Here is a 27,560-nt window from a genome sequence, read left to right on the forward strand (position 1 = left end):
TTATTCGCAATCAAGACGAGTGCCATCTTGATCCCATTTTCTGGTCGCTGAATATTGCCTCTTCAAAACATGTCAAGCAATGCTTGTAGCTTAACGTTCTGTTGCCCGTTCAAGTATCTCGAATGAATTCTGTCGGGAACAACCTATTACAGTCGTGTGAATACATAGGACATTGGGTCAAACTTGAGTCCGATGATAAGGCAAAACTCTTGCTTTGATACATGGCTTGCTCTTGCTAATAGCAACCATAACTCATGGTCCATTGACTTTGTATCAGTGATTCGATGAATCATAATGTTTTGCAGGAGACCAGAGTAAAAGTAGCCTTATAGATATATGTCCAACAGCATTCCAAAGCATGTACACTTGACTGCATCGTACTTCCCTTTTTCTTGAAGAGTCTTGTTGATGTAATGTAGTTGCGACCATTTACAGTGTGTGTTAATGGAGACCTTGAACGCCTATTTCTCCCTCAATACAACAAGCAAACTGTTAAGATCATCATATTATCTAAACTGCATCTACAAAACATGGCACACATGCACGTGTGAGTTAACCCATAATGTGCAACACGGTATACTGAAGAAAGAAATAAATGTTGTTACATGCTATGCATACCAGGTAAAATGTTGTTACACGTTATGCATACCAAGTCAAATGTTGTTACACGCTAACCATACCAAGTCAAATGTTGTTACATGCCAATGTTAAGCCATATCGTGACATGCTAACCATGCCGTGTCGTAACACGCCAATCACTATAATTACTGTCTCATCACATGAACTGTTCTAAAATACCCAATGTGGTGACATGCCAACCATGCCACGTCGTGACACACCAATCACTATAATTACTGACTCATTACACAAATTGTCTTAAAATACCTAATGTGGTGACATGCTAAAAATCTAGAAAATAAGCTAAAACCCCCAAAAACCAGTTACCTTACTACACACCAGATCAAATGTTGTAGTTCGTGTTACATGATATGCAGACGCAAAGCCCTTTCAAAACTTTGGTATGATCGTAAACCATGTGAGCAAAAAAATGTTATAACTCTCTTTCTCCACAATTTACCCAAAAACCAGGAAGAAAATAGTTAAAACATAACAAATGCCAAAACACAAACATATCACAGCAACCCAACAAAAAATGAACTAACTGAAGAAAGTTTTAACTTAAGACTGACTGACCTCTTCACTGATAACTGATATTGTTACTGTGATGTCACTAAGCTTGCAAAGAACGAAGTCGAACAATCTAGTCCCTTTGGGAATGAGGAATGAATCAAATTCACTTAGTTCCTTCATACAGATGTTTGCAAATTTTGAAAAAATATATAATAAAATGCAATGGCCTTATAATATTCGTTTAGTGGAAGTTCAAACGGCTTCCTTATTATTTGTCCGCATTTTTTTTTCTATTTCAAACCGTGACGTGTCACACATTCAAGCCATGGCGTGTCACACATTCAAGTCATGGCATGTCACATCTTCAAGTCATGGCATGTCACATATTCTGACCATACCGTGTCACAGATTCTAATCATACCGTGTTACAATTTCTCATCATGCTATGTCATAGGTTTTCATCATGCCGTTTCACACAATTTCAACATGCTTTGTATATGAGAGTATGTGTCAATAAAAACATCTCATTAAAAATATTTTTATTTCGAAATCTCTTATCTTAACTTAAAACAATTAAACTTATCTGAAAAGATCTTATATTTTAGAATTAATAAAAAAGTTTTAGATTTTTCAAACCGCCAGCGGTTCGTATTTTATTTCTAAACTTTCCCGCAGAATTTAGCGGATATTCGTTGTAGCAAAATGAGAATTCCACGTAATAGTTGAGCTGAAGGTGAGGTAGCCAATCCAAAATTTCTGTCAATACCACTCCCGCCATGAACACTCTTTCTATCCTCTCGCTTCCTCCCCTTTTCCCCACAACCAAACACTGCCAGATCTCTCACTGTCACTCTCTCGCTCAATCTCTCCCTTTCTGTCGCCCCAAATCCATCCTCTCTCCACTTTCCTTCCGTCTCTCTTTCAAATCCCGACGCTCTCCCTTCTCCTCAGAACCCAAACTCTCCGACGCCGACGAAGAACTCGAAGATGACGAAGACGACGACGACGACGATTACGAAGCTGCCGACGAATACGACGACGTTTCAGGCGAAGTTTCGGACGATATCCAACAGAGTGCAGACGAAGTTGAAATCTCGGTGGATTTTTCGAACCGGCGCAAGGAATCCACGTGGCAACGTGTCGAGAGGCTCTGTAACCTAGTTAGAGAATTCGGCCAGGAAATGATTGACGTTGATGCACTCGCTGATATTCACGATTTTCGCATTGATAAGTTTCAGGTTCCATATTTTCAATATTTTACCTTTTTTGGAATCAGCTTTTTCTTCTTCTTCTTCTTCTTCAAAATATAATGATTGGGCCTTTTGTTTTGAAGAGAATAGCCATAGAAGCATTTTTGAGGGGTTCATCGGTGGTGGTTTCAGCGCCAACAAGTAGTGGAAAGACCTTAATTGCGGAAGCTGCGGCCGTGGCAACGGTAGCCAGGGGAAGCAGGTTATTCTATACAACTCCGCTTAAGGCATTGTCCAATCAGAAGTTTCGACAGTTCAGGTAATCATAGTTATTTTCGTTCCCTCTCAACAAGCATAATGAGCTATAATCTTCACTTTCTATTTATTTTTGCAATAAATTTTATTAAGTTTATTAAGTTTTGGAGTGATTTTGAGTTATCACATACAATTAATTACATACAGTTCTAAAACCTCAACCATATTGTGGCCTCGACAAATTTTCCCTTGGCCCTGCCACTATGAATTGTTGGAATTGGAAAATTTTGTAGTGAAAATAGTTATAGGTGAATCCTTCAAGCTAATATGGTGATCTTTGTTGGTTTAGGGAGACATTTGGGGATAACAATGTCGGGCTTCTCACAGGAGATTCTGCTGTCAACAAGGATGCACAGGTTTTAGTCTTGACTACAGAGATTTTGCGCAACATGTTGTATAATAGGTACTCTAGTTTATGTTGTATGCCTGGTCTTGGTAAAGCATATGCACAGTTCTGTGTAATGTTGATGTGAATGGTGCCATATATCTAATGTGTATGAAGTTTTCATTGGTTATATACTTATAGAGTATATATTAAGTACTGTGTATCACTTTGCAACAAAAATGTTGTGTTGGCAATTTTTACCCCCCATTAGGAGGGTATTGACTGCCTCATGTTTATTTTAGGTCTGGGGATGATCAGACTTATATTGCTTTCTAGGAAGAAATCTCATATAGGTATTGCATGTCTTATAAATGCTTCATTTGCAGCCCCCATAGTTTTCTTTCTTAAGGCTTGTGTTAGTAGTTGAAATTAAGCATGGTGATTTATTGTGTCTGCTGATGCAGTGTTGGAATGGCTTCTTCTGGGAGTGGTTTTTTTCATGTTGATGTGATTGTTCTCGATGAGGTTCATTATTTAAGTGACATATCTCGGGGTACTGTGTGGGAGGAGATAGTGAGTATATTGATTTTTGGACCACATATATTTCTGGATTGTCATTGTTTAATGTATTTTCACCTAGTTGTGAAACATTGTTAGGTGATTTATTGCCCAAAAGAAGTTCAACTTATATGTCTGTCAGCGACAGTTGCAAATCCAGATGAGCTAGCTGGTTGGATTGGTCAGGTACTGTTCCTCATCATATCATATGATCTTGGACCATCCCTGATATTGGTTCATATGTTTGAGAGTGATTATGAATATGCATTATATCCTCTCTGTATCTTTGTTTGCCCTTGTTTGTTTGTCTTGCACTCTTGGAATCACAAACTCAAAATGGATTTCCTGGTAAAGTGTTCAGCCTTGATCTCGAAGTTGGAGATATTCACTGGCAATGGCATGATTTCTATTTTACTTGTCTTCAGCATGTTGGCTTTTCCGCCATCAGCAAATTTTCTCTTTGTTGTACTACTTGCTAGACTGCTTTTATGTACCGTTGGTTCTCGTAGCTTGATTAGTAAACAAAGATAGTGAGCAGTATATTGTTTGGTGATGTATAATCTCATGGGGCTCAGTGTTGATTTGATATCCCAATGTAATCTTTTACATGCTGGGCTTGACATTCTATTTCAAGATGAGCTTGTCAGGAGTGTTGTAGACTTCATGTTCTACTTGGTTATTTTAGTAAATGTCATTTCACCAAAAACATAATATTGGTTTTAGCCTTAGGCTCCTTGAGTTAAGCTTGTTCTTTTTTCATTTTTAACTTTTGGGGGAAGGGGGTTTCAACCTGGCTGTTTGAGGAGGACACATCCACCTACCATTGTGCTAAATGCTCAAGCAAACTTGTTCTTATTTTTCTGTCAGCTTAAGTCAATTGAGCCTTAATTTCAAACTTGCTTGTTATTTTTTTGAAGAAAATTCAACAGATATTTCTTTCTAGGAGAGAAGAGTGGGGATGAAATGGTGTTTAGACAAGTAATCTCTGTCTGCCACTTTGAAGATTTGACTCATTCAATTTGAACTTAGCATCACCCCGTTGAAAAAGTGTTATCACCATGAGAAAAAATGCAATTTTGGACTCATTCATCTTATGAATGTCCTTCTCTTAGGTTTTAGCTTATCTTCTGTTTTCAATATTTCTCTCATTCAGTGAATGTAACTGGGGCCAGTTCCTGTTTAGTAACTTCTTTATTTGCATCTTTGTTGTCTTTGTTTGACTCAACCCATAAAACTAGATTTATTCTACAGTTGAAGGTACATGTTCCAAGTCAGATTGGTATGCACGATGAAAGTGCACAAAGATTCCAGAAAATTCCCTCCTAGCTGTGTGATCTTCCCACTTACTCATGATAGTTGTACTAACCTTGACCTCTGTATCTTTGAATTATAAGCTAAGAGCCTATGAGTTAATTGATATTTTTCCCCTTAATTTTCATTTTGTTTCTAGATTCATGGTAAAACAGAGCTGGTAACATCATCCTGGCGTCCAGTTCCATTGACTTGGCACTTCTCAACGAAGACTTCCTTATTGCCTCTTCTTAACGAAAAAGGAACACACATGAATAGGTATTTCAAATAGAAACTGCTGGCCTTATGGAACATCTTTGGGGGATTCATATGCGGGAAGAAACATTTGTGTAGGCATTTTAGTGTGAAATTATGGGCACTTGACATGTGTATCTGTTGGCATATAATTTATAATTTTTTGGGGGGTAAAATTAGCACTGCCCCTATTCACGTTTACCAAAATAGTTTACTTAGATTAGCCTATTGTTTTTGTAATAATAATCTGAAAGTGGTAATCTAAGGTATTTACAGAAGAAACATTGAGCTGTGTAGTTTTAGTGTGAAATTATGGACACGTGACATGTGTATCTGTTGGTATATGATTAGTACTTTTTGGGGTAAGATTATCAGTGCTTGTTTCACATTTACCAAAATACTTTACTTAATTATTCTATTTTTCTGTAATAATAATTTGAAAGGGGTAATCTGGGTTACTCCTAACATTATGGAATCCGTACTATTCTGTTTATATTCTGGTTAAATGTTTCTGTATTTTACCACACACACGCACACATGCAAATACAATCGATAGCCTTTTCTTAGACAAAACTCTCTCTCTCTAAATGAAAATTCTGCTAAATGAAAATTGATAAAATTTCATAATTGTATCAGATTTTTTTAAAGATTGCATCTTTTCAATGGTTATTTTCTGTAATTGGTAATTTATCGGCATAGTTGCTTGCAAGTTTAGCTTACTGTGTTCCAATTATTACTTTCAAGCAATGTGAATGTCATCGAATATTGTCACGCCTTTACATTATAAATTCGTCTGGCGCTTTTCTCTTTAGATGATATTTTGCATTTGTATCACAAGTATCTCTTAGTACTTCTAACAAATTTTCAATTTTCTTTTGGAACCTGGAACAGGAAGCTGTCACTCAATTATTTACAACTTTCTGCTTCAGGAGTTAAATCTTACAGGGATGATGGATCTAGAAGAAGAAATTCACGACGGCGTGGAAGAAATGGGAGCCTTGATGGTATAGTTAGCATGTCTGAGCAGCCTCTTTCAAAGAATGACAAAAACATGATTCGCCGTTCACAGGTATGGTTTTTTAATTTTGAAAAGTCACAAGTATGGTGTAGTAATTTTATTCTTTGGTTGTGGTTGGCGTAACTTGTTTGCAAATAAAGAACACTTGTTGAGGGTCTCCTTTTGCCAGATTAGCAACAATCATAATAAAAAAAATTATTTACAGCATAATGATAATTTTCAGGTTCCTCAAGTTGTTGATACACTATGGCACCTCAAAGCAAAGGACATGCTTCCAGCAATTTGGTTTATTTTTAATAGGAGAGGTTGTGATGCAGCTGTGCAGTATGTTGAAGACTGCAGCCTTTTGGATGAGTGTGAGATGAGTGAGGTAGAACTTGCGTTGAAGAAGTTTCGCCTTCAATATCCTGATGCTGTGAGGGAGACTGCAGTCAAAGGACTTATTAGAGGGGTTGCTGCACATCATGCTGGTTGTCTTCCGCTATGGAAATCATTTGTTGAAGAGCTGTTTCAGCGAGGACTTGTTAAGGTCGTATTTGCTACAGAAACCCTGGCGGCTGGAATCAACATGCCTGCTAGGACAGCTGTTATTTCATCTCTTAGCAAAAGGACAAGCAGCGGACGTATCCAGTTAAGCCCTAATGAATTGCTCCAAATGGCAGGGCGCGCTGGACGTAGAGGCATAGATGAAAGGGGTCATGTTGTGATAGTGCAGACTCCTTACGAAGGTGGTGAAGAGTGCTGCGAGCTTCTATTTTCTGGAGTTGAACCCCTTGTGTCACAGTTCACTGCTTCTTATGGAATGGTGTTGAATCTTCTGGGAGGAGCAAAAGTTACTCGTAGGCCTAATGAATCAGACCAATTGAATGCTTTACAAGGAAGGAGAACTTTGGAAGAGGCAAGGAAGTTAGTGGAGCAAAGTTTTGGAAACTACTTGGGCAGCAATGTAATGCTTGCTGCGAAAGAGGAGCTTGCTAAAATAGAGAAAGAGATTGAAGCATTGACTTCCGAAATTAGTGATGATGCCATAGATAGAAAAAGCAGGAAACTTCTGTCAGAGGTGGCATATAAGGAGATTGCAGATCTACAAGAGGAATTAAGGGCAGAAAAACGCCTTAGGACTGAATTACGAAGAAGAATGGAATTGAAGAGATTTTCTGCTTTGAAACCTCTCTTGAAGGAGTTTGAAAATGGACACCTCCCCTTCATTTGCTTGCAGTATAGGGATTCTGAAGGAGTTCAAAACGTAGTTCCTGCTGTTTATCTGGGGAAGGTTGAGTTGCTGGATGGGTCAAAACTTAAAAAGATGGTGTCTGCTGATGATTCTTTTGCAATGGGCAGTGTTGGATCTGAGTTAAATGCTGGTAAGCCTGACACTAATCAAGATGTTGAACCAACTTACTATGTGGCTCTTGGTTCAGATAACTCCTGGTATCTATTTACAGAGAAGTGGATTAAAACTGTTTATAGGACTGGCTTTCCTGATGTTGCTTTAACTCAGGGGGATGCTTTGCCTCGGGAAATAATGAGGACACTTCTTGATAAGGAGGAGCTGCAGTGGGAAAAAGTTGCTGACTCTGAGCTTGGTGGTTTATGGTACGCAGAGGGATCTCTAGAGACATGGTCCTGGAGTCTAAACGTGCCAGTTTTAAGTAGTCTTTCTGAAAGCGATGAGGTGTTGCATATGTCGGAAGAATACGATGAATCTGTAGAACATTACAGGGAACAAAGGAACAAAGTAGCACGTTTGAAGAAAAAGATAGCCCGTACAGAAGGCTTCAGAGAATATAAAAAAATCTTGGATATGGCTAGGTTTACCGAGGAAAAGATAAAGCGGTTGAAGGCTAGATCAAATCACTTGACCAATAGAATGGAGCGAATCGAGCCGTCTGGTTGGAAGGAGTTTGTCCAAATCAGCAATGTGATTCATGAAACAAGGGCATTAGATATAAATACGCACGTAATATTCCCTCTTGGTGAAACTGCAGCTGCAATAAGAGGAGAAAATGAACTGTGGCTGGCAATGGTCCTTCGAAATAAAATCTTACTGGAGTTGAAGCCTGCACAACTTGCCGCTGTGTGTGCAAGTTTAGTTTCTGAGGGGATCAAGGTTCGTGTTTGGAAAAATAATAACTACATATATGAACCTTCCTCTACTGTCCTAAATGTCATTGGTTTATTGGATGAACAAAGAAACTCCTTTCTGCAACTTGAAGAGAAGCATGGGGTAGAGATACCTTGCTGTTTGGATGGCCAGTTTTCTGGAATGGTCGAAGCCTGGGCATCCGGCCTATCTTGGAGGGAATTGATGATGGATTGTGCCATGGATGAGGGTGATTTAGCTCGCCTTTTAAGACGAACCATCGACCTTTTGGCTCAGATTCCCAAGTTGCCTGATATTGATCCGTTGCTGCAAAACAATGCAACAACTGCATCTGATGTCATGGACCGTCCACCCATAAGCGAGCTCGCCGGATGATATCCCTTTGCCTTGTCGGTTAACACGTAATAATTATTTATTGTATATGTCGATAATACACATCTTGACTTGGAATTGGCTACGCCTACCCGAAGGAGCGCATGTTTTGTTTGCGAAAGTCCAATTCCCGGAGTCAACTGTCAAACATTTTCCATTTGCTGGAAGAAAAGATTATTTTTTAATTACTTGTCAAGCCAGTGTACATTTTAACATATTAAATTAATGGGGAAAAAGCAAAATTTATCTGCCTCGTCAGTGCCAGTACCAATTATGGGCTGGCATTGTGTGGAGTCATGTCAGGCCAGGTATGAATCGTCATCTTCTGCCAATGGATATGTGGGAGTCATATGGATCCAGCCAGGAGCACTCGTACCTTTGCCTTTCTTCTGTTGGCTTTTTGGTCCGTTAGGATGGTGAAATTGAAACATGAAGCTCCCGTTTTTGTTTTCATTTAGTCATTCTACATTTTTATCCTTCAAATGCATGTGGATTAGATGAATAATAAAGCACAAAAGGCCAAAAAAAAAATATTAGATGAATGGATTGAACATATATCTCAGGTTTTACAGCAGATATTACCTCTCTTATGTACACGACAGTGGCTCAAATACCACCAACTTACAAGATATAACTACAATCTTTTGATTGAGCCTCATCCCTTTTTCCTCAATACCTTCTTATTTGGTTGGTGAGTGATAGAAATTATATGATGGTACATTGTAGATGGTTTCAAAAAGGTTTTCCACTTGTGGCACTGTCAACTCTTTCATCCTCAGCGCCCCGTGTATGTAATGCATGCCCATATCCAACTGAAAAACAAAGAAAATCTGAAGCAAACATGTCAACATGATGCCGGATACTTCAATTGGATAAAATATCATAAATAAAGGATTAAACTCAATATGTCAACACTCCTTTAAGGGAAAAATGATAAATTAACATACAATGCAAAAACCGACGTACCTTATCTACTTAAGCCATTAAAGTATACGCCAGTAGCAATCTCTGAAATCGCTGTTGCCGTTGTAGCTTAATTGAACCACCATTTGAAACCTTTGCCCGGTTATGGCATGAACTGTTTTGATGTGAGGCCGGCTGCCGTCTCATCCGAAACAAAAAATCTTCCGTATCTAAAACATACGAAACCTACAAGGCACAGATTTCACTTGTCAACTTATCGTGCATATATATATATGCAATGACAAGAAATGCAACCGTTATGGTGCAACAAAATTCCTTCGTAATGAGAAGAAATTTCTAATATGATATACCTTGGAAGAACTGCAAGCAATCTTACACTCCAAACCATTAACTATTTTAAGTCCTTCCGTCACCTGGGATGTTGAAGAAAGCTCATCACCACCTACACATTTGCGTATATTCCTGCAAACACCACACTAGTATGTCATGATAACTCCATGGAATAGATGCGAACAACTTTGTCTATCATCTATGTACCTCTTCAAGAAAATCCCAGGCTTCTCTTTTTCCTCAGGAACAACCGAGAGAAAGTCATTGTGCAAATATGCTGCAAAATTAGGGTCCATGGAAACAGCTGTCACTTCAGGCTTATCATGCCCATAGTCCATAAGCTGAATGGAAAGACGAGTTGGTGTGGATGACTGCAGTCATGAAACATAAAATGTAGAGTGCATGTGAGAGTTCTGTATTAGACATCAAATAAACAATCAACCAGAGAAAAATAAAAGGAAAATTAAAAAATTGGTAAGACTTACACATTCAATACGATATATATTCTCATCATGAAGGAGAACTCGGGCATTTTCATGATAAACAACGTCAACAAATCTTCCAGATTTTCTTGATTTCTCATAGGCATAGAGCTGAAGAAGCTTATTGTCCATTTCATCACTTGCAACGGTTTGAAGCTGTGGCAAGCACCACAAAGATAAAAAATTCAAGGTCAGAAACACAGGGAAAGAAAGGGACAAACTTTGGAAAAGAAATGTGCATTACCTGTTTGACAAGTTTATATATCAACTTATCCAGCGTGAACAGAACATATGACTGAGTTCCAATTATAGCTCGGCAATCATCCTCAAATTTTGTATTATCAGAAGAGCCATCAAGTAAATTGTAAAGTGCACTCATGAACCTGTACTATAAAGGAGTTTTAAGTTAAACATGAACTGTACAACCTTTTCACATTCCATGCAGCACCAGAACTAAAACTAAATTACCGGGCATAGAGATCAGTAGGACTTGGATCACTTGAAGCCCTCCATTTCCTATCTGCAGATGATGAATTAATCTTTGCTGATTGTATTCTCTCGTACAATGTCTGTTAAATTGTGCAAAGGAATTACTAAGTTGATGAACACACTATACTACAAACAGCAATAATGATTAGCTAAATATTTCTTCAATAGAATGATACTTACTTGGTGAAGCCTAAAAAGCACATAAAATGAGTCATTTCCATAAAAAACCCGTGACCCCTTCTCTTTCTCATGTAATGCTGAAGGGACATGCTTTGCAAGGGGCTTTACAGTTAGTAGAAAACGTTCTGAAAATGGTAATAATGTTCCATCTCCTTCCACATCATGAGCATCAGCCATCCCTTCAGCCTCGCCTTCACTCTCTGCTTTATTATCATGTTCGTCATGGTCTATGTCTTCCTCTTGCTCCTCCCTCGAGTCGCCTTCACCAGAATCACTTCCCGAAACCTCACCATTCTCAGAAGCATTCTCACTATCCTCTGATGTCCTCTGAGCACTTTCCTCACCTTCATCATCAGCATCAGCATCATTCTCTCCCCCAGCCTCTCCACAGCACACTTCTTCCTCTCCATGTCTCTGGTATTGTCTGTTTGCTGCACCATCTTTCACCTTATGGGCAGTCCCCAGACCAGCTTCTCCATAATCAGCAAAATTGTCTTCCTCAAAATCCCCATTTGGGGATAACTCACCTTCTTCCCTTTCAACTTTAAGTTGCCCAGCTGATTCTTCGTTATATCTGTGACTTTTAATGCCTTCAGTCACCATCCCATTTCCGGATGAGATTGGTCTAGAACAATCGCCACCCTGCAGCATATATGAAAGTCAACACAATTGCACAATAAGATTATAACTGTCAAAATCCAAAACCTAAAATTTTCTTCCCACAAACTGTTAGTCAAGCCAGGCTGTTTAATCACAGAAAACATGCCAGCTAATACTTACTTTTATATAAACCTTCTATAGCCAGTAATAGGCGCTTTCCAAAGACACCATCACAAAGTCTCAAAATCCAAAACCTAAAATTTTCTTCCTACTAACCATCTATGACTTAAGCCAGGCTGTTTAATCACAGAAAGCATGCTAGCTAATACTTACTTTTACATACATCTTCTATAAACAGTAATAGGTGCTTTTCAAAGACACCATTACAAAGTCACATACTAGATACCCTATGAGGAAATTCTACCAGTCCAATAAAATACCAATAAAAGAAATAGCAGGGGATGAGTCATTAGTATCAAGATATCCAAATTTTAAAATTGTAAATGTTATAGATTAGAGTTTTAAATCGTCAACAGAAAGTACATTTTGCTTGGTTCCAGTTTCCTATCATATTAAGAAAGGGCATCAACCACTGGGGACAGATATTGGTGAAAACAATAATGATGCAAAGAAAATAATTTATTCCTCATCTTGAGGACAATATTACTTTTGCCATACCTCTGATGAAGGTAAATTTTCATTACTTGACTTCAACTCAAGTCCACCCTCAATGGCAGCATTACCAGGTCTGGATGGATTAGCACTAAGACCTTGCAACAAAAGTATATCTCAGCATTTTAGTTAATTTTTATTAAAAAAAAAAAGTCAACAGAATAATTAGCATGACATCAACAATAGAGCTAATTTATAGGCCTTAAGCAACCTGAAGTATTCTCTATGCTAGTTCTTCCATTGCTTTGCTCTACTCCAGCAACAAGAGATGCATTTGGATTGACCAATCGTTCACTAGAACTGGCTTGCTTGCTGACCCCTGATATTTCATCACCATTAGCTGGATTAACCTGCTGCACTCTATCTTGATGAGGAGCATCACAGGAGGAATCATTCTTGTGATCAACATGATCCGTATTAGCAGAACCATCTTGCTTGATGCCATTATCTCCATTCAGCAACCAAGACCTACAAGAACTTGATTGCTCAGGTGGAATACTTTCATCACCATTTCTGGAAGGATTTGTATGTTTGGAATTCATGGCAACAGCACCTCCGCCAGGGCTCCCTTCACTCTCACCAACAATAGCACTACCATTTTTGACATTGTTGTTCTTAGCCTTCACAACATCTTCAGTGTCCTCAGCTCCATGAGGACGGGAAGGAACGCCAAGCATGGGTTCCAAGAAGGTGGTCCATATTTTCATTATTTTATCCAACTGTTCAGTTGTACACATTTCTCCACAGGAATATTTTATGAGCTGATATAGATCTTCATGAATTTCAGGATCAGGGTATTCAAACTCCAAATTTGGAATAATAGGTCGTCTGTTTCCAGCAGCAATAGCAAGAAGCACATCATCTTCTTTGCGCTTCTTCTCACTGATTTCTTTGATCTCAGCCAATAAAGCTGTAAAAAATATGAAAAATGGACAATGAAAACTGATGATATCCAAGGCAGCTAAATATTAATAGAATTATTCAGTTAAAAGAACAAGATTATAAAATTATTCAAAGAGTCAAATAAATCATTTTCAATTAGTAAACCCATTTCCACTATTAATAGTAATTTAAAAGTACTAAATTTGTACTGAATAAGCCAAACAACTAAAAAAACTACACAAAGAGATGCCATATACGTTGTTTAAAAAAATAGAATCTATCAAATATGCATGAAGTTACCGCCCAGAGCATGAAGGACATGAGAAAACATAAAGTCACTACCAAATACAAGTTTTCAAGACCAGCTTTGATTAATATGATAGTGCAGTACTTTCTGTTGGTATTTATGGTAAATCACAGGATTATTCAACCAAAAAAAGAATCCCACTGCATGCGAACATATGAAACGTATAATGCAATATGATCCTCCTACATACCAACGTATTCAACAATCAAGCTTTAATCTAATTAAAAGGAAAGGTCTGAAGATACCTTTTGTGCCTAAGTTCTTCGAATCCTGCTGCTTAAAATAGAAGCTACGGTGATCAAGCGATTTATGATAATTCTTAGCATAAATTTCAGCCCAAACTTTATTAAAATCAGAACGACATCTTGCCCATTCTTCTTGTTTCTGCTTCAAGCGGGTTAAAATAACTGGCAAAGCAAGATGGGCATTCTTCCTTAATACATCCATCACATCAAGTCCATGGTCACCGTACAAACGTTCAATGCACCTAAGATTCAGAGCTGCAGTGACAATCATAAGAGAACAGCCATCAGGAAATGAAGGAAAAGGTGTGCCATAAAATGCATATCCAGATATTTTATTCATCATTAGTCAGCTTATAACCTGTGAAGTGCTCCTCAATACGAATTGGACTGTCTAGTTTGATAGTATTATTGTTAATCTTTTCTAATAGTTCTTCCACTCGCTTGGTTGTTACATTCACAGACTCTAACAACATATCCAGCTCAAACCTGACAACATGGAAAAAAGATGTTAATCCCAAACTAATTATAAGTGAAATAATATAATATATTTTAAGCAATCAACAATTCCATAAAGGGATTTGAAGTTGAGCAAGAGAAGGCTCACATACACAATTTATTTCAAACAATTAACAAAGCTGTAAAGGGCCATGAAGTTGCAGGCAAGCACCCATGCGCAGAGAGAGAGAGGAAAAACTCAAGTACAGGAAAGGTAATTTTAACAAGAGCTTAAGTGATGTCATAAAACACAACCAAGTACTCAAATAGAGCTAAAGTGAAACAAAATAACCACCCACTAATAATAAGGCAAAACATGAGTAAAATACAATCAACAGCTAAAGGAAGAATCAACCTGTCATCTTCGCATCGAAATAGGCTTTCTTCATACTGGTTTTTGCGCATGTGTTTGAAAGAGTAGTCCTCACTCCCTGAAGTGACAGAAACCCAATGATCATTGAGAACTTCAGAACCAAGCTCTGTTCTCTGGCTTGCAGAAGGTATTGGATACTGCAAGGCATTAGACAAGTAAAGTGATTAATAAGAGCATCAACATATCCTCTAGATCACATTAACAAGGATAAGTAAGAAGCAAAAACTGCATACATTCTTTGGGAGCAGTCGATAACTAGGAGTGCAGCGTTCACAGTTAGAGAGGTCAAGTTCATTAATGGGTTTTCCCATGTACTTATCCTTGCTGGAAAATAAAGAAACCTTATGACTTCCTGCATCTTTATTGCCAAAGGAACTTTTATCAAGTCTATCCCTTTCTCGGGTTTCACGGTCTCTATCTTTGGCCCCATCAACCCTTTCACGATCCTGATCTCTATCCCTGTCCTCCATCTTAACTGATCTAGGTAACTGGCCTTCATTCCGCAATAACTCTGCAAGCATAATAACTTGCTAAGGACTTTGAACTAAATGCTCGCAGTTGAAGTTGGTTGAATAAGCAATATTTTGGAACTCAACCAAAAGTAGAGGTGAGTTCAGTTCAACCATGATGATCCATTAGTTTTGTCTAACATGCATCTACAATTGCGCTTAAAACTGTTATAATGATCACTCTGTTTTATGCTAAATTACAAGAACATTTAACTGAAGGTAATATGAGGGGTGAGAGATAGTTTAACTTACTTTGACTAACAAAATCAGCAAGCAATCCCTCTGTATAATAGGATTTGATTAGTCAACACTGACAACGCAGAATTTATATCAGAAAACTTAAAGCATTTGTCTCAAATAGTTACCATTCTTCTCACATCGCACCAACAACTCATTGAATCCATCCATCAGATCTGGGTATCTTTCAAGCAAATCATTGACCTAGCACAAGAAAAAGTATCCGAAAGTTACTTGTTTCATTTCAGTCATGTGTCTAACTGAGCAGTTCTCATATATATCTAAAGGAATTGTATCCAAAAAGAGTGATGCTAAATTATGATTTTGTTTTATTGGGTACAAATATTGTGATGTTGAATTCTGCAAAGTGCTTAGGTCAATTCAAAAAATGCAGCCTTTGAAATTTGCAGAATACCTTGAGCTTTTTTCAGTTGAAAAACATAACAAAACTTCAAGTTTTCCAACTAAAATATGTAAAGATAAACTACATGAATCCCTCTAACAAAGCCTTTATGTGAGTTGAAGAAATTAATAAATTCACAAACTAGAGATGTCTGTTAACCATACCAATGATTGCAATTCTGTGCGCGAGATTACTTCATTGCTATAGAGATGAAGGCACCTCAAAAATTCCTGCCAATGTTCAGGATTTCGTAACTTCTCCTTCACTTTTTCGCAGAAAGCAAACTCCTGATAATACACACCTGACATGGAACGAACTAAGTCAATAAAGATCTGAAAATTTTACAACCACCCCATTTTTTACATAAAAATCAAACAGATGAGAGTTGCCATGTAACAAAAATATTGATTCAAGAAAAACATTCCTATTCACAAATGATATCTCCCTCATAATACTTCCGAGAACTATAAGCATATTCATTAGGAACTTAATGAAGAATACATTTGTCAATTTGCATACCAAACCCCACGAGAAATATTAAATTAATGTGGTGTTAAAATTATATTTTATCAGATAAAATAGAAACGTCTTCCATGCAAGATAAGCACTTATTTATGTTTTATTTTAGTCAGCCATAGATATGCCCATAAATTTTATCTAGCAGAAAACTCACTTTTCATTGCATTTTTATCATCATATGTGGCGCCATCCCCACCTTGCTGCAATTGTTCAACACCTGAGTCTTCACCCTTACGAACAGGTTTTGCACTCCGTTTATGCGGAAACCGCATGTTGAAGTCTCTGTTGCCATCATTTTCAAAGTCTCGATCATCCTGTTCTCGGTCTCTCCTATCTCTGTCTTCTCTCTTGTCCCTTTCCTTTTCGCCACGTCTCCGTTGCTCTTTTTCTACTTTCATCATAGCTCTATTGTGATCTGGATCAGGGTGTTCCACACTGAGGTCACGGTCAGCATGTGAAGCTGTAGTCCTATCTTTCTGCCAGATATTTTCATAAATCAAATGTTAGCTTGATTGTCAAAATGTAACCAGAATTTATTTAAGGATTAGGCTAAAAGAAACCTTGTCAGCATGCACTGCACGCATTGTAGGCATAGCAGAGATCCTGTCTCGGGGTATGTTTCTGCCAGAGGAAGCATAATGATTAGATGCTGTTGCCGAGGTATCGGGCAGAAAATGAGTGAACTCCGAAAGCAGATCTGGATGGTCTTGGAAAAGAGTAGCAACCTATAAGGGAGTGTAATTTCTAATCATCAAAATCCAACATACTAGGCTAAAAGTATATAAACCATGCCAAAATTTAAAGGGGGGAAAACAGAGAAAATGAGGAATATATAACCTAACATACCTCCTGGTAGACCTCAGTGATAGACTTGTTTTCTTTCCTATACATGTTCAAAATGTCTAAAAATGACTTATAGACATGGTCATCACCTTGAAACCTTGTCTGCAAGAATCCAATAATGAGATCACAAACTTTTCAGGCAAACAACCTCTCTCATAAAATTTAGAAATGACACAAATTTTCTACCTTAATCTTGTTCACAAAATTAATAGCTTCTTCAAACTCCACTGGCTTCTTTTGGGTAGGTTCATCCTCTTGTGGGAGTGTGATCTCATATCCCTTAGGCAAAAAGGTATTGAAACCCAAAATTAGGTCTCGATACCCTTTAAATAATTCCTTCACCCTTGCTATGACACCTGCAGTGTCAATTCTACACTCAACATACCAGTACCACAAGTCAGAAATTGCTTAACCCAAACATTACCAGAGGATAAAGGGAAAAACTAAAGAAATCATAATGATCAGACCTTTGAGCCTTGAAGTCTTTCATTACTTCAAGAAAGTCATCATATTTCTCCCTTTTATCTTGAAATATGTCTTTGACAGCTTTGAGATATGCTAACGCATCATTTGTTGTCAGTTTCTGCGTACTTCCCACCCCTCCCACCATCTGTGGTTGCCCAGAGCTTCATCATCCAAAGACATAACCCATCATGAGATTAAAGAACATTTCCAGTAAATCATTGCACATTTTTACCACATAAAATTAAAGAAAATATAAGTCATTATCACCTGAAAAAGAAGATCAACAGCTCAGATCATTTAACCTTTCTTCACACAAAATTAAAACCGTATTGTAAAACTACATGGACTATTCAAAGAAGAAAGACTCGAAACATGTCCATCCAGAAAAGAAAGAATATTTACTAATTTTGCTATCTCCGAACCTCTTTAGAGAAAATCAAATTCCTACCACCAAAAAAAAAAAAATGATCTTTTCATCAAAGGTCAAAAGATAATTCACAATTATAAAAGAGCTCGAACTTAAATAAACTAAAAATAAACAAGCAATTACACTAATCAAATCCACTAAACTAAACCAGAGAAAGAAAATCAGCCATGGTAATTGACCTGTAATTAGAAACTTAATCTCATTGTTAACTTCCATAATCAAAAAACGATATTTAAAAACAATAATAATAATAATAATAATAATAATATAGAAAGAAGATAAAAGTTTTGTATACCCTTCTCCTCGAGAAGTAACCACCGGTCTTTTAAGTTGAGAGCCGCCGATGTAAACCTCATCTCTAGACCGCTTCATCTCTTGCTCCAAACAAAACAAAAACCTTTTTCTCTTTTATTTTATTTTATTTTATTTTTCTTTATTTTCACGAACGAATCATGCTTTCGAACTTCGATTATCTCCAAAAAGAATTCCTACAATCAACCAAAACACAGTCGCTTAAACCAAACAAACGAACAAAAAAAGCAGATCTCAAAACCGAACAGAAAATAAAGAAACGAAGAAACTTTATTTCCTTCTCTCCCTCACCTCTCCAACAGATCACCACCGAAAAGAATTTTCCGAGTAAATTCACGTTACTTGCAGACAAAGGCACGGTAATGAAGATAATTTCCAACACAGTCGCTCTCTTGAACTCCCTAAATTGTAAAAGATTAAAAAGCAGGAACTAACTCTTCCTAAGCAAGCTATTTTTCGAGCAAGGAAAAGAAAACTGTGTTCTTCAGATGTGTAGGTTTTTTCTCTTTGCTTTTGGAGGATTCTCGTGATGATAGCCAAAACGATTAAGAGAGGGAATTCTACGACAATTAAATTCTCTTTTTCTTCTTTCTTTCTTCTTTTTTTTTTTTTTTTTTTTTTTTTTTTTTTTTTTTTTTTCCGTTTTTTGGGTTTCGGAGAGAAGAAACAATGCTGTTGTTTGTTGTTGATGTTTATTTTTTAAAGAGAGGAAGAGACCTTAGGACTTGTGATATATTTGGTAGGGAGGAATAAACAATCCCTTACTAAGAAGAGGAGAAAGGAGGTGTGGGGATAGTTCATTCGACGGCCGTTCGCCGGTTTCTTTTGCGGGGGTTTACCGGCTATAGGCGGTTAATGTTCGAAATGGGCATATAATAAAATTAGTGTCTGATTAGGGATTTGCGAGTGAATTTAAGAGCGAACTAACCTGTTAATCAACATTGGGAGTGCAGTGGCAACTTGGGTAATTAATTAAAGATGGAAGGGTGAAAAATGGGAAAAGGTGAGAATTTATCATGTGATGGAAGTGAAATTGAAGCACTGCACAGCACAGCACAGCACAGCGTTTTAATTTCTATTCAAGGGTTGCCTGCTTCTGGGTGAATTTTTAGGGTTAGGGCAAATGGGTTCATTCTTTCAGGCAAATTCATCCCTTTCTGTTCTTGTTTTTTCGTCGGGTGATAACAGAAGTTAGGCTGAAGAAGCATAAAGTATAAGTCTGAACTCATTAGAGTTAAATTGCTTAAAAAATTTTTAAAAAGAAATTGAAGTAGGTTAATCCCACATGCAGAAGGTAAGATATAAGGGGCAGTTTAATTTCACCCTTTCGCTTTTTTGGCAAAACAAGGCAAAATGTTGTTTAAGTTTTATCTGCAAATGTCGCGGTTGTTGGATTTGGAATTGGATTGTGCAATTGGGAAGTTAAGGGCTGGGCCAAGTCTGACTCTGTGATTCCAGTTGGGGGTTGACATTGTTCAAATCATTAAGCCCAGTTGCAATCATGGATCATAATGGAAGCCCAAGGTTCTGTGACGCAGGAGAAGTACTGCTTGATTGCTAGGTTAGGCATGGGCTTGTTGGTTGTTCCACCTGTTTTCCATTCGTTAAATTCATAACATGGACTCACAAGGCCTACCTCCGATGTTGGGCTCTTATTGGGACTGAAACTTCTAAGGCCTTGGACATTTCCTGTGAGTTTGTGTCTTTTGTTTGAGCTGAAGGAACCACCCTGCAATGAGATGTTTATTTTAGACACAGAAGGCTTCAAGATGAACTTAAATATAACTCTCTCTCTCTCTGTCTCTCTCTCTCTATCTACATATATATATATATATATATTCCCAAGAACAAACAAATAAGAAATGCACATTGTGCATAACTAATAATAGGGAATGAACCAAAAAAAAGGGTAAGAGATAACCATTAAGTATCAACTCAATACAAGTTTTAAATCCCATTATCTGATATCTTTGAGGGGGTCATGCTGGTATTAGTATTAGTATTGACGATTAGTTTTCAAGCTCCTCCAAGGACAAGCCACTTGAACTCCTATAAAATCATCTATCTCATTGTGAGTTTTATTACAACAGCTCACACCAATATGGAACGTATAGATGACAATGATTTTCAAGAAGTTATTCTTATCCCATAGGAACTTAGCAAATTCTAGAATCAGATCAAGCATGGTGAAGGCAATAACCTAAAAGGCAATGCAGTTAATTTGCAACTATTAAAAACTCATAATCCCATATAAACATATAAATCAGTGATGACCTAAAGAGAAGAAATGAAGAAAACAAAATAGGAGAAGAGAACAAGCACGATAATCTAACATATGCCTCCTTGTATAGTTCACTGCCAGACTTGTTTTCCTTTCGCTACATATTTAAAATGTCTAAAAATGATTCTTAGACATGGTCATCTTCATTTGAAACCTCAACTACAATAACAATACATGTGGAGATTATTTACAACCTTTGTAAGCAGACGTAACACATTGCAAATCATTGGCTTCTTCAACCTTTCGAGAAAGCTTCTTTATTAGTAGGGAGTCAAGTTCATCTTGTTAGTATATGTTCTAGAGTCAATTAGATTGATCAAAGAATATATATTGTCATTTAATGCATACTTAATCCCATAACTATATGTAATGGAGGTTTTCATTCATGTTAATGCAATAATAAGGAGTTAGTAAGTACTAATTGGATGAAGTCCATGGAACATAAAAGCCTTGTAAGAGAATTGTAAAGTTGTTATAATTATGAGACTACTATGCATCAAAGTCATGTTCTTAAAATTATTTCTGATCATTGAATTTTCAAGACAGGGCATTGACAATACTCAAAGACTGATACATGTTAAGCCTCTTTACTTGGAAAGTAGGCAATGGATCTTATAAATTGAAGTATCTGAGATACTTAAGGATAACATGTGTTAAGGATAACATGTGGGTGCTTTTTAAAAGACATGTTCATTGAACATGACTTACTATGAGAACTTCATTTGAAATTTCATTTAAGTGTCTGTGAAATATGTTCTCATGTGATAGTCGTGCAACTAGTCTTTAAACTTGAGATACTAGGTCATCTTGTATGTGAAATGACGTATTTTGATTTCACCTTACCTCTATGGATCTGAAGACGACCAGATGCCTGAACAGGGTATTTTTGGGTATGTTATGAAGCATACGAAGGTGAATGAATAATCAAGAAAGGATTCATCACCCTAAGTGATATGAAAGGACACATCTCACTAGTTCTTAATTCTTGATTAACTTGTATAAAGTTTTTGGCCAAAGCATGGTGAATTTGAGGAAAGTTAGTTTTCTAAATTCTTAAAGTTAGTCATGAATTATGAGAACTAATATGGAATGTCATAAGTAGACACCGAGCTATGCTTAATGACATATTTGGGATATTTATTGAAAGGACCATATTGCACTAAAAGGCTTATCACTAAAAGACTTTGTGAAATTCTTTAATTAACTTTTTAACATTTGGGTGATCATGATGAATTAATAGATGATATTCATAATTTATAAATCTAAATTAATTATCAAATTGATATTTAATTATGATTATATTTATTGTCAATATGTTATAAGCCTAATAAGTCAAACACATTAAATGACATGATTAAGATTAAATAAGTATAATCAATTAAATTGGACTTAATTGGAATAAATCAAAATAAAGTGAGAAATTGATTAAGTTCACAAAAACTTAATTGAATAAAAATACAATTATTGTATTTAAAGTTACAACTTAGTTTGGCTATATAAATATGTTATGTTAGCCAACTAAAACTCTAAGCCTTCAGCCACTTCTTAACCATTTCATACAAAATAAGAAAAAAATAATTTTCTTTGTCTAACAGAAATAAGATTTGGGAAGAACTTTTGGTCTTCTTGTTTTGAAAACAAAACTTCCTAAACAAGTAAAATTCTACCTTTGAGAAAGTCTTATTCGGTCATTGTATATATTACTATTAGATGTCAAACACTTGGGTGATTAAAGATTTAACAAATCCTTAAAGTGAAGAAACAAAGTTTTGGGTTATAGGATTTTAGACCGTCTTATTCTCTTTTCGAGTTTATTACTTCATCATAAGCTTTCGGGATTTAATTAACTCTTGATTACGATATCTAGAATAAGATATATAATACTAAACTTATAAATGTTTATATTTAAGTTAAAAATTACATGAAAAAAATACAAATATTGATCTTGTGAAATTCAGTTGTTTCTTAGATTAAATGCTTATTTGTTTTTTTCACTGCGTTATACTTTTGATTTCATGATTAATTTTATCTTTGAGCATGAGGTCGAATCCCAAACACATCTCACATTCCTTAAGTGAACCTAGATACCCTTGAAATATTTCCTTCAACCTTATTGTGACATTCGACCTATCAATTTTTCAAAGTTCATTGCCCATTAATACATGTCTTAATTTGTTGCAAACAACAAAATGCCACTAGCAAATAAGGATGAAAAAGAAAGTCATCATATTTGTGGTCGATTGTGAAATAGTAATAGCAGTGTATAAGGTGATCATGTTTGCAACAAGTTCTTTGGAATTGTTTTTGATGGTTTTACATATTTTGGTAGTATGACCTAGTCTATCACAAAACAAAACATGTGAAATGATTTTGCAAAACGATAATCATTTGGAGCAAATTTCTTCTTTTGTTAATAAGAACTTTGGCTGAAAAAGACATCTCGGAGTTACCTCCCTTTGCCTTAAAGGAGCCATAGTTCTAACACAGTTGGCTGTTGTTTGGATGGAAAGTGATTATACATCTCCTTTGATTATATTTTCAAAGTCCGTAAGCTTATCATGAAACTCTTCAAATATGATGGTGGATTCTCTTACTTTAATGACAATTTAGATCCATTTTATTCAACCCCTAAGCCATTCAAGATTATCTATAGTCGTCGCATGAGCCAGTGCTAATTCATCAACAATACCTTTCATGAATTGCATATCTTCTGTAGTGATTTTGATGTCTTGGGTTGAGACAGTCGACTTTTCCTTGAGAAACATTACAGAGGATTTGGTTTTATTGGCAAACATATGAAAAAGTTTCTACCATGCATCTTGGGATGTTTTAGCGGTGGTAACGAAAAGAACAATTGCTTCAAAATAAGAGGCAACAATAGTATATATTGAAGATGAACTGGTCTTGTTTGTGTACGTAAGTTCAAGGTTATGGTGCCATTTTTAATGATCATTGGATTAAGGGGAGGAATTGAACCTTGAAGTAACTTGTCAAATCATAACCAACAATTAGCAAATAACTTAAAGTTAAGGATGATTTTTTTTAGTCCTCAAAAATAACTTTCTTTTTAATTTTAATCATTTTTAGTCAAGAGGAAAGATTGTTGGATAAAATTGTCTTTAATGAAAACTCCTTATATTCATGTGTGAAGAAAATGTGTTTTTTTTAGAAAGAAAAAATCAACACCACTACTACTCAAGAAAAATGATACAGAGGTGCAAAAGCTAACAACAAAAGATTTTAAGTATAAAAAAAGAAAGAGAAGTCATCATCCAAATCACCCTCTCATACATATAAATGAACAATTGAAGAAAAAGAAAAAGGGAAGTGGACGCAAAGCTATTTTAATTTTTGATAAATCTTTTCTTTTTTTTTTCTTTAGTTGGTGGGGTTTTTGCAAAAGGATCCAAAAGCCTAATAATTACATCCTTAAAGATGAACTGATAGTATGCAGCTATTGTAAAGGCTTCATAAGAAAAGCCAACTCAAAAAACTTAGAAAAAAAATGTTACTACATGCTATGTTGAAAAAAAAATTGTTACATGTCATGTTTAAGGTGTTTTACTCCAAGAGTTTATGTCTTAGTAAAATATAAAGATAAAGACTAAGTTACACTTCATATTTAAAAAATAATATTGTTACACACCATATTGAAAAAAAAATATTGTTATACATCATGTTTATCTTTTTGTTCAAATCCATTTCATCCTTGACATTGAATAATTTTTCAATACATCTTCATTTTCATGTTAAATTCTTTTTTTGATTTTAAACTTTATCTCTATAATAAAAGTGTTTAACTCAAAGAGTTTATGTTCTAGTGAAATTTAAAAATAGAAAACAAGTTACACGTTATGTTTTTAAAATATTATTATTACATGCTATGTTCAAAAAAAATATTGTTACAGTTGAAAAAAAAGTTGTTACATGGTTTAACTCCAAGAGTTTATGTTGTAGTGAAATACATAAAGCAAGTTACACGCTATGTTTAATAACAAAAAATAAAAAACAAATGTTACACACTTCAACAGAAGATGTTACACATCAAAACTTCAATAGCAAATATTACATGCTAAGGTCAAAGCTTCAGCGCCAGATGTTACACACCAAAGCCAAAACTTCGGCACCAAATGTTACATACTAAGGCCAAAGTTTTAGCATCAGATATTACACACCAAAACTTCTTTTTTCTTACTAATGTTACATACCAAGGCATAAATTATTTTGTTATACATTGTTCAATTTTCTAACCATGCAAGTGTACATATCACAAAAATAATATAGAGATGAGTAGAGTGTCGATCCCATAAAAGATTGAATTAATTTTTATTGCTAACTACTAAAATTAACATATCCTAATTTTATCTAAACAATTAAAAAGAAAGATTTGAAACTAATAAACTAATAATGAAAACTAAAACTAATCTATGCAAATTACTTTATTAAATGTGAATGACTACCACACTTAAGATTATGATATCCCTCAATATTTCATCTGATTATTGTCTCTCTCTCTCTCAACTCAGTTTAATTGATTAAGTTGCTAACCTAGAGTCCTAAAGTATTCACAAGTCTCTATTAAGTTTCTCATAAAAATACTTCTCTTAATTAATTTACTATGTAAATTATATTGAAGAAAGATTCATTAAGTTTGTACTCTAATTTTAGCTAGTATGTCTTATAGGTATATGTCTACCTTATATGCAAATCAAACTACCTAATCAATTAAATGTATTCAATCATACGCTATTCCATTCAATATCTACCTAAATCTCCTTTGTCAAAGTTTAACCTAAGTTTCTAATTTAATCTAATTGGTGGCTAGTCAACTATAAGCATTAAGAACAAAATGAAATAAATAACTTAAATCTATCAAACATAAGTAAAAGAGAGATAAATAATTCAAACTACATATTGAGTTCAATCATAATCTTAGATTAACAGTTTAGTTTCCCATCAAGTCACACATTATCATCGAATAAAATTTAAACATTAAAACTAAGAGAATAAGAGAATAAAAAAAAGATAAAAAAACTCCAGAATTGTATTCTCGATCTCCAAATCTCCTTGAATCCTTCAAATTCCTTCAATGTCTCTGTGCCTTGACTCGTAGATGTCAATCTGATGTTTCTTCATTTTCCTCTCAAGTCCTTCGAAAGGTTAATTTTATGTGCTTTGAAGTTAGGCTAAGTTGGGTGGAGAAAGAAGTCAATTTCAGCTAAATTTCCTCACTAAACTATGTGAGTCACAACTTTGCCCAATTAATTAATAGAAATCGTAATTGCTATAGGATTGCCACAGTATGTCAAATTCGATAAGATTTTTGACCATCTTCCAAGCCTAAATGGGTGAAGTGGTAAACACGAAAGTTGTAGATTTTTCTCTTATCTTTTCAATGGTCAAGAATTGCTTTATTTGGAGCTCTATAAAGAAAGTTATAGCCCAAATACCAAAACATGTGCATTGGAGGTCAGCAACTTGAAATTGCTCTCATTCTTCCATTAAAATTCTTTCTTCATCAAACACCTACAAAAGCATAAATAAATCAATCCTATCTTAACCATATTGATACCAAATTAAGCATAAAATTAACTAAGATTAGGTTGTTTCACCTAAATTAACTAATTTAAAAAAATTAAATAAAATCTATTAATTTCTATGCATTACTATAAGAACCAAGCTAAATTATTGTCAAAATTAAGCCCAAATAACTCTATATTATAGAGTTATCATATGCCAAGGCATATTCTACCAGACTTGAATCACTGAAAAACTCCACATCAATAAACCCAAAAACCTGTTGTTACTTACCATTTCATGCATGTTAGTTTGTAGATCAATGATGAAATGACGAGAAATCGACAAAGAGAGGGTTTTGTGAATGTAAACTAATAAACTTAAAAATACATTGTTATCTTCTATGTCATGTTCTTTGATCTGTAGATTGTCAACGACATGACGAGATGACGAGAGATAGACCAAAAAGTAGTGATAGTGGTAAAATTAGAGAAAGCTAGATGGCGAGAAAGAAAAATGAGGAGCACAGCAGCTGAATGGCAGGGGAGAAAAATTGAAAGCATTTAATTTGTCTGAAATGTCTTTAAAGGCAATTTTGTCAACTCATGGTAAAAATTAAGTAAAAATAGTTAATTTTATAGTGATGGCTATTTTTGAAATGGGCTTATCAACAACGCTATTTCTCACAAACTCCTCTTAAAATTACTAATGGAGTTGAGTTTAAGAGGTAATTGATAAAAATGAGGTTGGTGGTTAAGGTTTGTTGCATAGAGACATGAATGGAGGCAAGAGTGGCTATAGATTCAATAAAGGCTACTTGCTATATTTCACCTTGTTTTACTATGATACCATTAAAAAGCATAGATAACAGTGTATGAGACAGGTTAAAAAATGCTTACAACTTGTTTATCTTTCATTGATGAGAAGTAGTGTACATTTATATTTGTACGCATGCATGTTACAAGATAAAATAATTGGTTTATCTACATTTGAATTGCAGTTATGAAGATTGGTTTACATATGTACATGTAAACTTGATTTTAATTTGATGGTAAATAACGTTGAATATCGATCCTCGCTAAGGGTGAAGCTTCTTTATGAATAGCCCCTTCCAAAATTTTAAAAGTTTTTTTCATACTAAATAATTTTTTTAATTTTTTTATATATTTTTCTCAATAACCGCCCCATAATAAATTTTTATTTAATAATTATTACAAATAAAGAATAACAAAATAATTTCATATGCTTGACTCAATATTAAAGTTTTTTTTATTTTTTAACTTATATTATTTTTATTTTTATTTATTTGTTTCTATTCTATTTACTCATACGTTTTAAAGCTCTATAGATTTTTTTTCATATATTTATATAAACCATCAATCATATTCTTTTTTTTTCTTTTTTATTATGTCATACGTAGATTCTATCTTCTACTTGTCAGGTTTTTTTTTTGTTATGTGAATTTTATTTTTTATGATTTTAATATTTAAAAATAAATAAATTATTATGT

At 35.2% G+C, this 27,560-nt stretch overlaps 2 protein-coding genes across 2 annotated transcripts; one reads left to right on the top strand and one right to left on the bottom strand.

The window, feature by feature from the left end:
* Positions 1–1,666: 1,666 nt before the first annotated feature.
* EMB25 (DEAD/DEAH box helicase) lies at positions 1,667–9,020 on the top strand. The gene is made up of 8 exons (XM_021437290.2): positions 1,667–2,369; positions 2,465–2,640; positions 2,926–3,039; positions 3,426–3,534; positions 3,619–3,705; positions 4,970–5,088; positions 5,956–6,133; positions 6,306–9,020. The coding sequence occupies exons 1-8, from the start codon at positions 1,908–1,910 to the stop codon at positions 8,559–8,561; spliced, it is 3,501 nt and encodes a 1,166-aa protein (XP_021292965.1). The 5' UTR covers positions 1,667–1,907; the 3' UTR covers positions 8,562–9,020.
* Positions 9,021–9,076: 56 nt separating this feature from the next.
* SNL4 (SIN3-like 4) lies at positions 9,077–19,007 on the bottom strand. Its single transcript, XM_021437288.2, has 24 exons — positions 18,544–19,007; positions 18,236–18,428; positions 17,516–17,674; positions 17,235–17,418; positions 17,052–17,150; positions 16,766–16,930; positions 16,360–16,681; positions 15,851–15,987; positions 15,412–15,487; positions 15,299–15,328; positions 14,771–15,048; positions 14,520–14,674; positions 14,028–14,155; positions 13,670–13,924; positions 12,447–13,145; positions 12,242–12,333; positions 10,964–11,605; positions 10,763–10,863; positions 10,539–10,677; positions 10,298–10,450; positions 10,020–10,183; positions 9,833–9,944; positions 9,525–9,707; positions 9,077–9,388 (listed from the first exon to the last, which is right to left on the bottom strand). The coding sequence occupies exons 2-23, from the start codon at positions 18,310–18,312 to the stop codon at positions 9,534–9,536; spliced, it is 4,341 nt and encodes a 1,446-aa protein (XP_021292963.1). The 5' UTR covers positions 18,313–18,428; positions 18,544–19,007; the 3' UTR covers positions 9,077–9,388; positions 9,525–9,533.
* Positions 19,008–27,560: the final 8,553 nt, after the last annotated feature.

The sequence above is a fragment of the Theobroma umbraticum genome, unplaced genomic scaffold, assembly GCF_002168275.2.
Source record: "Theobroma umbraticum cultivar Fairchild unplaced genomic scaffold, ASM216827v3 scaffold_20.0, whole genome shotgun sequence".
In the NCBI taxonomy this organism is placed as follows: domain Eukaryota; kingdom Viridiplantae; phylum Streptophyta; class Magnoliopsida; order Malvales; family Malvaceae; genus Theobroma; species Theobroma umbraticum.